The 14807-nt window shown below is 28.4% G+C and overlaps 2 protein-coding genes across 2 annotated transcripts in view; both read right to left on the bottom strand.

Annotated features, from left to right (window-relative positions):
• LOC148226276 (focadhesin) overlaps positions 1 to 14807 on the bottom strand; it is a 600544-nt gene that overhangs the window by 85760 nt on the left and 499977 nt on the right. The window lies entirely within an intron of this gene.
• LOC148226289 (neurotrimin-like) overlaps positions 1 to 14807 on the bottom strand; it is an 82979-nt gene that overhangs the window by 10247 nt on the left and 57925 nt on the right. The window contains exons 5-7 of the mRNA XM_088203576.1: positions 7056 to 7214; positions 1843 to 1971; positions 35 to 172 (exon numbers count right to left, since the gene is read on the bottom strand). Of these exons, the coding sequence (XP_088059702.1) occupies positions 35 to 172; positions 1843 to 1971; positions 7056 to 7214 (426 nt within the window). The remainder of the gene's footprint in view (positions 1 to 34; positions 173 to 1842; positions 1972 to 7055; positions 7215 to 14807) is intronic.

The following is a 14807-nucleotide window of genomic DNA, read 5'->3' as shown; positions in this document are numbered from 1 at the left end:
TTATTACTGAGTAAAATGACATTTTGCTACATACCTTGCGGAACTATTTCTCCTTTCTCTCTGGTCCAGTAATTTATGGATTTGGGAAATGCCTCCGAATGGCATTCCAGCGTTAGCGGAGATCCTTCCACAGCTCCCACCAATTGGTTCTGAATCCAAATCATTGGAGGAACTGCAACAATTTCACAATATAATAAAATAATATATAATATATTGAATTTTGGACAACCCTTCATACTCGCAAATCCGCTTGAATTTTCCACATAATTTATTTTACTAAAGGGCTTTTTTATTTGTTTTCCACGCCAATGTGAGTTTTTATGAATTTTTAACGCATAAATAAACCGATTAAGTGCTGGGAGCACAATCGAACTCTGAACAATAAAAAGCTTAAGGCATTAAGCTCTTTGAAAGCGAACAAAAACCAAACATTTTTAAGAATAACAATGTAGAAAGTCTATTTCTGTTTTATTATATTTATATATATAATAAAATACAACGATAATAATTTATTTTTTATATATTATAATCCTATATTACACACAATATGCAGATTTAACGAAGGTTGTATTATTTTCTTTAAATGGCTATAAAATTATTCATAAATAATAATATATATTATATTATATTATAATGAATATAAAATAATACAATTAAGTGTTTCTAATTTATTTCATAGTGTTACTGAAATTTAGAAACAATATGCAATATGACATTTAATTATAGCTCTTTCTGGTTGTACCACAGGACGATAACATTTTTAAGCCAAATTGGGTCACCGCAGTGGAATAACGACCAATTCCATTAGGAGTTCAACTTCCTGCGAAACCAACGAACACATATATAAAATTTAATAATTCTTTGGTTTATGCGATTTCGCTGTAACGCGGTAAAATGTTGGCTTTCGAACTTTGTATATTTTCAAAACAATATTTTAAAAATGGGTAAATTTACCACATTAAAAAAATAATTAAAGCTATTCATTAAAAGCGATTTTTTTACTGTGAAACTAAGTATAGTTTAAAAATATTATAAAGTTAGTATTTAATTATATTAACTACTTTGTATTTTATTTATATTATTATCTTTATTTTTTTACATGATATTTGCAAGTATAAATGTTTTTAAAATAATAAAATTCATGAGTAACTATAAGATTAAGATCTCTACAGGAAAAATAAAAAGTTTACTCTTACTTATTTATTCAAATTAAGAAATAATATTTTTATATATATACAGTGTCTTTGATTTATGAGCATAATTTCTTTTAGGAAACGTGCTCGTTTTTCAAAACACTCGTATATAAAAGCAATTTTTCCCACAAGAAATAATGAAAACTAGTTAATTCCTTCCAAAACCTAAAATATTCATATAAACGTCATTGACACGCACATTTTTAATTATTTAAATTAAATATAAAATGGTAAATTTATTAATTATTTAGTGATTTCTATAGGAATCACTGCTGTCTATCACCGGTAGCTAATTGCAAACTTTTTATTTTCGTGGGATCATAACTAGGAACCGAGGTTTCAATGTATCTGATTCTATTTTCAAGCAATATCAATTCTTTCACAACAGATATTTAAGTAACAATGAAGTCATTTTTAATTAGTTTATGATGTGTAACAGTAGTAATTTATTGAGAATTTTTTTTTTCCCCCCCAATTTACTGGCTATTATGGTTATCAATAAATTACTAAACTTTTTTATTTTTATTATTAAAAATGTACAATATTTGTACATCCAATTTACAAATCCAATAATGATTTTGTAAAATAAATGTATGAAAATAAACATATCTGCAATAACTTTGAAATATATTTTAATGGCAATACTTACAGTGAATTGTGAGCGATATTCTTTTGCTGACTGTCGGCGGGACGCCATTAGATGCGATACAAAGGTACGGTCCCATGTGCGAGCGATTCACTCTGCTTATATTCAACACGGGCCCCTCCACGGATGTCACTGTGTGCAAAAAGTATAAAAGGAAATTTATCTCCATCGCAATAATTACAAAATTAAATCTAACATTTTCGTGCGCTTGACGAATATTTTGGCATCGTTAAGCGTGGGAAATTTTTTTATAATATTTTTAGAACGTTGTTTATGTTTACTGAAATTTTAGAGCTTATTATATACTCTAGAAAAGTAACTTGAATTATTTTAGTTTTGTTAGCATAGACCAGGCGAGAGTTGCTTACCGTACGGCGGTTATGTTAATGAGATTCAAGTCTCTATTCTTGTTTCATTATCCAAGCAAATAAACGGGTGACTGGCGATCATCCCTGGACCAAATTTTACAGTTTTAGAATGATTTATATATATAGGCCTTGGACAAAATAGAGTTAGTCCAGAACCACAATTCCGTCGGCAGATTTTCGAAGCACGAATAATTTAGCGAATATTTACTTTAGTATTGGATTGAACGTTTTTTTTTACAATGTTCGTATCTAATTATTGCATAAAACTCTGTTATGAACACGCTGTAAAAATAATCTTTACATTGTTTTTTTTAGGAGTAGTCGACAAAATCTTTATACTTAAAATAAAAATGTTTTACATTAACTAATATGTATATTAAATTAAAAAAAAAACTAAAATTTCACTGGTTACTTATTTTTTCTATGCAATTAATATATTATTAATTTTATAAATTAGTTGCATAGTGCAAGGTATTCAGGCTGCATACTATGAGGGGGTCCAAATAAAAAAAAATTTTTCGATCCTTTTTAAAAATTAATATTTTGAATTATTTTTTAAATTTCAATTTCTTAAACTATAATTTTTTTTATTGTTTTTGTAAAATATCTAGATAGCGCTAAAGAAAAACAATTAAAAATAATAATTTTTATAAAAAGTTCATTTTTTTAAATTGGACCCCCTCTTAATATGCAGCCTGGGTACCTTGCACCCGTTGCACCGAACTGGTGACCGTCTTTGTGTGTACCTGAAGGTATAAAATTAAGAACACGTATACATAAACTAATATTTTCCCTTAAACAAAAATCTTTTGAGTTAGGCTAGGTTGGGTTATGCTACGATAAATCGTAGCATAGCCTAACTCAACCTAACTCAATTCCTTATAAAAACACATTTTGCCTGAAAATAATAAATTTATATATGGAATTTACTCAAAATTAAGGAGACGACAACTTTCGCTGCTTTCATTATACCAGTATAATTTTTTTGCCAAAAAATAGACCTTGTCAATATCTCAGAAATATATGATAGCCAGCTATATTTATCATTTTGTTTAAAAATGGTGTCTAAAAAAAAAAAAAAAATCGTATTTTCGTTAAAAAACATTTTAGAGAAAAAAGTAAAGAAAGTAAAAATGTTTTATATTAAGAATTAAAGCAAAATAAAAATTAAAAAAATGTTTATTTCACATTTTTTCAAGATATTTGATTTTATGACACTATCATTACCGCAGTTTTAAACGTTTTAAAACTTTTAAAGTCCACGTTGATGAACTGACCTAAGCGATTTGCTGTAAAGCAATAAAAACACAACCTATGAATTAAGTTTTAGCTGCTCTATGTATCCCAAATTCCTGGCATAATGATATCATACACTTTTATCGTCGCATAGGTCAAACATGTGTAAAATATTCATAAATACCGTGTAATAAATTGAACAAAACACAGAACATTTAGCTAGTTGGGCGAAGCTAAGCTCTGATTTCAAAAGTATAATATATGAAATAGTAGATTTTTTGATATTCACTTGTTCAATATTAATTAAGTATGAGCACGAGTGTATACAAAACAATCGGGAGCTTTACAGCCTTTTCCAAGAAGAGTGTTTTCATCTTTATAAGAGCTGGAAGACTCCAGGAAGGAAGTTGGAAGAAAAATATTATTGTAACTAATGAGTGTTCGGTTTATATGAAGTTTAAAAATTGAGTAGCGAACCCAACCTAACCGGCAAACGGTTAACGATGCTCGACTTACATTTAGTTGAAAAATATGAAACATTGTACTCATTCAATCAATGACCGGTATATATAAAGTTTAGTCGTTTAATAGTGAACTTAATCTATGTAGAATAGCCGTCGGCCAAGTTTTACCGATAATTCTTTAATGCTTTTATGAGGATCTGACATGAAACATCAGAGCCTGATTATCTAATTTTGTGGTTTTCCTGATTAAGGGTTGTCTTTCAACATTACCATGACCAAAATTACATTTTTTAAGGCACTTATGGCATTTTTAAAGCTTATATATGTCTCCATAAATCTGTTTTACTTCTTTTGCTTTAAATCCCATGTCGAACAAAAACAAAATAAAATACCGCAAATGCCTTTTCAATTTTCTGCTTTGACATTTTTTTTATGTATTAAAAAATTATATGTAAGTATAAGGAATAACTTAGAAATAAATCTAACCGAAATTTGGGGACTTGACGGCAGTTTTAAAAATTGCTCTATTTTGAAGCAAAATAATAAAATAAAATAAATAAGACTAGAATAATATTAAAATTAATTAATGCAAACAACTAGAATTTGCATTGAAAAAAGTAACCATTACAAAAAACAATCATTTTTCTAGTAAACAAATACTAACAGAAATTTCTACATCAAAAGAAAAGGTTTAAGACATTTTAAAAGTATGTAATTTTGCTAATATCAGTACGTAATTTATGTAACTTTTCTATCCTGTAACGTACATGTCGAAGCATTTATTGTGTTGTACTGCGAGCGACTTTCGTTGTATCGTATTTCTGAGAAATTGCCAGTCGCTACGTCGTAGCGTCGGTGATTGTAAATCTTGATTGATAGGTGAGACTAATTAGCGGCGGTGAGTGTTGATAGGTGTTTAATAAAAGTGATTAATCACGTTGTTAATTGATACCTACGCCTCGCAGGAGACGCGGGTCCTGTCAACAATGGCAAAAAGGGACAAAAATGTTTGTCACCATGATGGATGGGTTCGTGGCAATATAGCCATAATGGGCATGACATTCGGGCTCTGTGACGCGGGATGTGTTTATTGAGGTTTTACACGGATGACGCGTAAAATTCTTTAGACATCCAGACATAGACGCCCTTGTCAAGTTCCGGAGACGCCTTTTAACTTTGAGAAGGTCGCCCGAGACGGATTACGAGACACAAACAAGTTCAATGTTTTTTCAAGAAAGTTACGCCATTTTTTTTGTGGACCTGTTTTTGTCTACTTTGAAAAATGCGGTTTGTTTGAAATACAATCTCAAGTTTTTTTTCAGTAGGTTTTAATCAATTTTTACGCGTTGTTAAATTTTATTTAAACGTTGGAGTAAATGTACGCGCCTAATGCTAAAATTTAAACGAAATTCTTTCAAACTTTAATCGATATGGTAAGGCGTTTGAAAAACAAAGAGTCATAGTTTTTAATTGATTTTTAAATTCATTTTAAAGAGTTCAAAGCACAGATCGTATTTTTATGTATTTTAAAAATGTTATATATTATTATATAAAATATAAATATATAAAAAATCCTAACTACAATAATAAACTAATTGCTTTTTCAAAGAAGATAAAAAAGCTTTTGCTTTTTTATTACTATTTTGAAATATTTAAAAAAAATTAGTTTTCATTTTGTTTTGCTTTTATAGGTTAATTGTATATAATAATAAAAATTACATATTAAATAATTCAAATAAAAAAAATAGCATTTAATTCGCTCAAAATAATATTACTTTACACAAAATATTTTTTTTTTTTTAGTAGAGTTTTAACGGCTAGCTGTGACAATATTTTTAAATTCCACATAATTGTACTAATATTTTTATATTATATAAAACTTAATAAGCAACGATTTTAAATTAAGTTAATAAAATCATTTTTAATCATAGTTTGTAATTAAAAATTATATTTTAATATGTTTATTATGTATGACTAAATTAAAAATAAAAAGTTAATATAAACCTCTAGTCGTGACACATTTCGGTGATTTTAACCTATTTTTTTTGTTGGATTGATTAAAAAACAAAGTTTTTAAGTTTTTTTGTAAGTTTTTTAGAGAACATATACTTTTTTCATTTAAGAAGCTAATGTACCGTACTTTATTTAAAAAAAATGTTATTAGAAAACTATAGGTGCTAAGAGGAAACTAATAACTATAAACATATTTTTTGTTTCAACGCATAACTTTACATATAGTACATATGGTATAATTTAAGTTTTGCAATATTAAAAAATATAAAGTGTTTCCAAAAAAAATAACAAAAACTTATTACACTTAAAAAAAGAACCACGAATAAAATTTTATTAAAGTCATATTATAATTAATAATACAAAGGAAATAAGAAATATTTTATTTAAAAACTATATTTTTTTTTTTTTTTCGAAAATAATAACGATAATATCGAAAAAAAAACTTTGTACTAAAAATAATATATTTTCGCGGAAAAAGAGCTCAATTGCTGTAATGTAAATTTAGAATTTAAATTGCTCACTATGATATATGAGAATTTGATTACATAGTCAGTGAAAGTCAATATTTGTTAAAACTCAAACCTGGCTGGTAACTAGCACAGTTATGCTTTTAGAAAACATAGGTTATGCATTCAATATATTACGTATGCATTATTATTTTATATATCACGTTAACGGTAAGTGGTTATTAAAATATTGAAACTGAAATAGTAAAAAAAAATAATGAAAATACTAGTAAAAATTATAATTCATATCATTTTAAATATTGAATTAAAATAACGTTATATTTAGTAGTGGATCATATTAATGGCTTTTTTATACTAGATTTTTTGTTTGCTCTTTTTTATGTTAAGGTGATGAATTATAGAAGGTGGGCGAGTTTTATTGTAAGAAAATTGTCGCTGGCCGCTAAGACAGGAAAGAAACGGTCGCTTTGAGGATAAACCCTAATGCGCGGGTAAACTCTTCTCAAGGCGACAGATATATTTATTGCACGTATATTGTGATTTTACAATGAAATAATATTAATAAATAAAATAATAACGTTTCAATCAAGTGACTCATAAAATGCATTGAGGTCAAAATGCAAAATGCATTAATGAACTATTCATGAATCGATTTTAATAATATTTACCTTCTTCTCCAGTGGGTAGTGTTATGAGTTCTCCGCCTTCTCTTCTCCACGTGATTTGCGGATGAGGAGCTCCAGTAGCGGCACATCGCAGGGAAACGTTCGCCCCTTCTCTCACGACCATATCAGCGCTCGTCGGGTAGTCCAAAATATCGGGTGGCACTGAAAGAACGATAACGAAATCAAATAATTTGCCATCATCGATATAGAGCTAATTGGGTTGGCCCCACTGCAATTTGTTTTGTTTATCCCTTGGAAATAATCGTTTTCCGAATGCCCGCCGAGGGCATAAATCACAATCGAACACTGTATAATTTAACAATATCATTTGTTCGCGACCGATAAAATACTTAGCGCCGCAAATAAATTTGCACACGGACGCGTGCGTAATTTCATAATTAATATGCCGATGTGAGATATCGCAACGTGTTTAAACGTATCAATTAAAATCGAAACCCAAGGGCCGCAAATACTGCGTAGGCGTAGGTCGTCGTATCGCTTTCCTTAAAATTTACCGCTTTGCGATAAAATTTGATTTATATTGTTTAATGTGCTATTAAAAACGTATTATTATAATATTTACATAGGTTCTTCATGTTTTTGTGGTTAATTTACATTGTATGAATAGTGATTTATTACACTCCGCATAATTTTAAATTCATAGACAAGCTAAATACACATGTATATATGTAAAGAGAAAAATACTGAAAATCGCTTATACAAATAATAGCATAATATTTCGTAACTAAGAAAAACGACGTCTATGTATTTTATATAATTTTAATTCATAATTTATAACAATTGTAATTATTTTTATTTATGTAAGAGAAAAGGTATTTTTACGGGGCGTTCTTCTTAGCCTTATTTGTTTCCAGCGAATCAGGCGCGTATGGTGAGATATCTTCTCTTTCGCTCATTCGTGTGTTAAGTGACGAGGGTGGGTGAGAGATAAGGGCGTGCGCCACATGCGTTCCGCACGCCCATTTCTTCTCACTCAATCTCGTCACTTAACACGCGAGCGAGCTAAAGGGAATATATCTCACTGTACGCGCTTGTTTAGTATAGGTAAAAACAGTTGCTACCATTTTTAAATGTTTTTTTTTAAAAAAACAAACGTTGAAAGTATTACATTATTATTAGCTTACTAACTTTATAAAAAAAATTGGTCAGTCCCGCAGATATTTAAAAATATTAGTGAAAATTCTGATTATTAATTTGATTATAAGATAAAAAATAGGTTTTTAAATAGTTGATAACATTATAAAGTAATAACGATGACCAGAAGAAAACACAATAATAACATTATTATTTTTATTTTACTGAAAATTTAGTCTGCAATATTTAATTTAATTTATTATTAACAAATAAATTGCTATTTTATGGGTCTTATATATGCATAAGATGCTGAAAATAGTAAATCGAAGAAACATCGGGCAATTTACAAAAAGTAGCTTTATTGAGATATTGTATTGTACTTCTCCTGTTTTATCATGTTTTCCTATATAAAACTACGAATCAATATGTGACTCATAATAATCTCCTGCAAGGTCGTAGAAAATTTAGTAATTTATTCTGGGTTGCCATTTTGAACTACATGATTATATATCGTATAAATGTATGCATACAAAGCATGACGTGAACTTGACTTATGTGGTTTTATTATACAAGCACTACAGGCTTCGCATCGAGTTCTGAATATTTTCCCCATTTTATCTATCATATTTATGTATCTCTTGCGTTTAGTTTAAGAATTATAATAAACATAAAATTGATTGAGAAAATATCTATAAAATACTTTATTTTATTGCAATAAATTATTGTAGCATTTGCTGAATGTTGTTGGAAACAATTAAAAAAAAGAGAGTACGAGTTATATCCGTATTTAAATCATAGTGCCTTTATGCTAGAATACAATTCATTACATTTTTTGCGTGGCATTTACTTAATGAAGCAAATTTTAAGGTGTATAGGGGCAGTGGCAGGGGCTGCAGGTTTTAGAGTGCTCTAGAGAGTCGCGATCGCGTCCCTTATTGTTCACTGTTTAGGCCAGAAAGTCAGCAATTGATAACGCGCTTTTTGGAAAAGCTTTCTAGCTTCTTGATGAACTTGGAATTTTCGGCGATAGCTATGAGGAGCTAGAAACAAATATGTGTGATGTCGATAATAAATTTTGGGTGAGCATCATAACTGTTTTATTTAAAATATTTAATTGTATAATTATTGTCTGTATAATAGCCATCATGACGCATTGGAGACACTTGTCAAGTCATAATGGCCAGATTTGTAATACATAATTAAAATAAATAAATTTTAACTACAAAAGCTAATTGATTTTGAAGCGGAAAAAGTACTCGAGTTTCCAATGTTTCTTTGAAAAGTACGCATATATGTGAAAGATGAGCAGTGCAGTGAAATTAATGCCACAAGCAGTAGCAAATTAAAAAAAATATATTTAGATGATAAAACTCTCGTATTTGCTTATCAATATCGATCGTTACTGTGATCAACTAATGACATTACTCACGATAATATTAGGTTTGAGGACCACAATCATAAACGAATCGCAGTCGCTCAAAAGTTTATAGAAACGTTTGAAAGTGAAAGTAAGGTTTTACATATTTAATTCGCAGTAAAAATTAGGACTATTTTTTTTATGAAATAAGCAATAGGAACCACTATTACCGCAAAAAAATTAAGAAGTTCTCACAAAAATTCAAGATCTAGTTTTTTATAATAAAAAGCAATACAGTTGTTCCTAAATTCAAATAGGAATTTTTGGCCATCCTAACACATCCCGGAACTTATTCCATGTGACTTTCAGTTATTCTTCCAGCTAAGAATACCCGGCCAGCAATTCAATGATGACAAAGAATTCAAGACAGCAGTCAAAAACCAGTTAGCAAAAATGCGCAAGTTGCTCATTTTTTTATGCATTGGAATAATTATGATTCTTAAAATCCACATACTTTTGCGTAATAATTTAAAGGCCACATTTATTTAAACACAATTTTTTTATATTTTTACAATCATTTAAAAAAATAAATCATAAAAATATATGTGATTATAAACAACGTATTACGCAATTTCATTTTATTAAAAAAAACAGAGGTATATTCTTAAGAAAATTAAATTGAACAATATATTAAATCCGTCTAGACATAAATGTCACTTACAGAAACTCGCTATCAATTTCTTTTAAGATTATATTCACAGCGATGTAAATATAAATATTTATAATATATAATATACAAGTTTTAATTAAAATATTATCAAGTATATTGATATGTTTCATTACAATTTATTATTATTGAAATATGTTGCGTACTTTTATACTCATATCAGACCCCAGACAAGTAATCCTTATAAAAAAGGACGAAATAAATATTCGTTTCTTATACGAGTAGTGACGTGCAACCATCTCGTGTTTCCAGTTAGGGGCAGGCAACACAAAGGATGAAGACGCGAGAGGAGCGTCTGAGTTTCCGACGATTTCACTTCAATTTCTTACAGCTGTTATTTCCCTCATTTCTGACACTTCAATACGCCTTGGAAAAATATGAGACGAACGTGTGTCAGCATAAAACAGACGTATAAATCATGTTTGCATCGTGTATGCGTCGGAAAACATTGTTACGGAAAATGTGTGGCAAAAGCAAAATTCTGCACAGCACGACGATACGTGACTTACGAGGCTAAATATTTAACTTGAGCTCAAACATTTTAGTGAAACGTAATACTTTTATTTATATAAGGGTTTTTGTGATACCAAGTAGATTTTTTTAATATTTTCAACCAGCAGGAAAGCATAAATTTTCGTACAAAATAAATAACAGTTTCGGCATACAAAATTACCATTTCACAAAACGATGATGGTGCACCTTCCCTTTGGATGTAATAGTTCGGCAAAACTCAATTTCGTGGTGCATAATGCTTTTGCAACAGTTTTACTATAAGAAATATCCATCCCGTGCCCGTCCCATGGTATGAAAATATTAATGTCCGCATTTCCATGCCTTGCGGACAAAAGGAAGGTTAAATTAATTCATAGCAGTAAGGTGGCTATAAATAATGTTTTATATATTTTATTTATTTCTAATATAAAACAGATGCTACGAAATTTTAGGGTAGAATAAAATGTACCCATCTAAAAATATTTAGACAAAGATAATTAATTCGAGTAAATAATCAATAAAATCAGACAGGTTAAAATTTAATTTTTAGGTCTTGTTTTTAAGTCTTTGATTGTCTTCTATGCAGATAATCATTTTTCACTTGGTAATTGTTATTATTTTGAATGCAATCTAAATGCTACTTCTTAATAAATGGTATAGCGACTTAGCTTGGCTTTAAACAATCACTTCTATATTTAACAGTGATTATAAAAATCACTAATTTAATTAGATAAGTTTTTCCAGCGTCTCCTTAAATCATAAAATACCTGGGCCTGCACAGAGATTCTAAAGAGCTTGCCGCCATTGTGGCCTTTAAACCATATTGAAAAAAAAGCGCGCTTACTGCAAAAATAAAATATAACTAACAATTAATTCAACATATACATATTCATGCTTGGCGTGGAGTACCATCAGTATTACTACATTTTTCTAAATTGCAGATTTTATAAATTTTAATTAAATCTAATATAATATTATTTATGCAATACACCTTCTCATACTGATTTAAAAATACTTTTGAAAAACCTACAGTCGTATACACTAAAATTCTCATATTCATACCAAAAAATACTATAAAAATATTTTGCGTAACCACATTAACCCACTAATTTTATGTATCGGAGCCTACGATAAAAACAACAATAAATTTAAATATTATTTAAATGCCAAAACACATATTGCTTTAAAGGGTAAAAAAACACATTTTGATGTTTTCAGAGCTTTAGGTAAATATACTTAAATTAGTACTTATTCTAATTTTTTTCTTTTTCTTAAATTGTAAAAGGTTTTTTTTATGTTTTTTTCCCTTTAACTGCAACCATCAACGTTTTACTTTATACTCTTATATTTTATTACAATATACTTAACAACAAAGTTGTTAGCATGAAAATGGTTATAAACCAGTAACATGTGTTATGTATAATAATGTGGTCGTAAAATTAATTATCGTATTAAAATAAACAATTTATGAAAAATTAAAATCACATGCGATAAGATATGATATTAAAAGTGACATAATACAATATATTTATATCAATTGTAATAAATAAGATTTTTATATGTTAATTCTATTCTTTTTAAGTAATAACAATTTTTTTTATTTCTAATTTTAGTTCAGAATCAGGATAGCAAAACGTTTTTTTTTTCTATTTATGTGTGCCAACATCGTGTGTAAAAAACTTTTTTTTAATAAAAGTGTAATAGATCGGAAAAGTTGTCTTTGGATAATTTTGTAAATCGTTTTAAAAAAATGTAAAATTAGTCTTTATTAATAATAAAAAACACAAATTTTTCGTGTTTGTTATTTATTCCTGTTATTTATTTTATTTAAAACATTGAAATTTTTCTATCTAACCAAATATTTAATTATATTAAAATCATCACATGGTTGTGTTTTGAGGTCAAATATTAATCATATTTAAAACAATAATTTAATAATAAAAGCATTACATATATTATATCTGATATTGAAGCATTAAAATTCTAGCAATGGAATTTCTCTCCATGTTCATATGATAATATTAATTAACCGCAGAATTGTGAAGTGCAAAATTAATATTTATTTAAATGAAATATATATTATCAATATAAATTAACATTACAAGTAAAAGTATTTTTTGGCAAAGAGTCAATAGTGAGAAGAGAATTTCGGGCAAATTATATTAAAAACCTTATTATTAATAACATTTTTATATATAAATAAACAAGATAAGATAATCTTGTTTTTGCAATGCAATTGTTAAATCAAGAAACACGAATCTCTTTTATACAGAGTAAAACAAATAATATAAAGAATTACTTTTTTATATTTTATATTAAATATTACGTCAATCGTATTACATATCATTTAAAAATCCTTGCTGGTTATTTATGCATTTTAGTATAAAATACACACAATGACTTATACTTGAAAGAACTGAATTATTAAAATTTTTTATCGTTTTTAAGAGATTATAATTTTTCTAATTAATTAAAATAAAATCGAGCTAGGTCGTGCATAGTGATATTTTTATTTTATTTATTAAAATTAAATTAAGCCCATCGTGTCATTACAGATGAAAAAAAAGCAATGTATGCGTAGTATTATTATAATACACAAAAAATGTAATAAAAGTAAGATCATAAATAATACACAAAAAAATCATCAAATATAAAAATTAAATGATACCAATCGTCCAATAATCACTTGATATACACGTACCACTAACTAAACCAATACTTTTCCAGGTGTTACTTTAGTAATTCTAGAAAAGTATCGAGCATTTTAAATATGTAAAAGGATTAAGAAACACCAACTCATATGTATATTAAATCGTTCGAGATGCTGAGATTGGTTTTCCTAATCGTTATGGAAACAAATAGACTGCAAAACGCAACCAATCTTTAAAATCTGATTGGTTATTTGTGTGAAATATTTTGAATATTATATATTAGAGTTAAAAATATCGTCGTATGCGTTTAAATATTTTTGTTGATTCAAAGATGTTTCGAAAGTAAAAACAAAATTTAAAAATAAGACGTAAAATAGTTTATCAGTCTTTAGGTGCAGCATTGATTTCTTAAAGTTAAGGCTCGCTTAATGATCTGTTATGATTATGTTTGAATAAAGACACTGATATTATTTTACTGTCAAATTGGGAATGTCTATGGTTCGAAAAAGTTTGACTATTCGTAATGACTTTATGAATAGTCAAACTTTTCATGATCAAAAAGTATTGGTAAGCCATCATTTGGCACTGATATACTTATTGAAGGAAAACGTCGTTATAATAGGCGTTTAGCAATCAATGAATTTGATAAAAAATGTTTTCATAATTTATTAATTAATTACTTAATTATTAGGCATGTGCTGAATTAAGAAATAGTATGTGAACCAATTAATAAAAAAATATTTTTAAAAGTAGTAATAACTAAATAAAAAATGCTTTTAAAAGCCGTGCTGATATTTATGATATTATCTTATTATTTTTTATATGTGTAATAATACTATTAATAAATACTTGAAAAACAAAAAAGTTAATTTTGATTACCGGTGTAATCTGTATTCGAGCGAGTCGCTCTGTATGTAGGTACTCAAGCAACAAATTGTTTCGTACGCGCACCTTTATCCAACTTCACAAAGTAACATAAATATATAATTAATTTAGATGTATGTATTTGATCACGCAGAGAAAGTTTTACGATTAGTTATAGCCGGTGATAAATCTTCATTGGAACTTTTATATTTCTCTCCGGCCGACGGGGAAGAGGGGAAAGGGCGAAAAAAGTGACTGGGCCACAAATCTCATCCATTAAATATAAAACAGTCGAAAGGGGGAGAAGCGGTTCGGTTTATCTCATTCAAGATGGAAAACATAAATTGGCCATAAGCGTTTTCCGAAGCAATACTCCCGGGCAATCGTTAGCAATCTTTTTTATATGGGGCTCGAGCGAATCCCCACGTGGCCTTTGCTCCCCGCGGTGTAAAATTATTTATGATTAAGTTTTGCCGTGATAAAAATTTTAGTAATACACCGACTGGACTCCTAATAGTTGGATTGGCGGAACGTGACCGGAGTGCGAACGATGTTCGAACTGTATCGAC

This window comes from Plectrocnemia conspersa, unplaced genomic scaffold, assembly GCF_051122295.1.
Source record: "Plectrocnemia conspersa isolate PC_06_02 unplaced genomic scaffold, ASM5112229v1 ptg000014l, whole genome shotgun sequence".
NCBI lineage: Eukaryota > Metazoa > Arthropoda > Insecta > Trichoptera > Polycentropodidae > Plectrocnemia > Plectrocnemia conspersa.
This window is presented reverse-complemented; position numbering and strand designations above follow the sequence as displayed.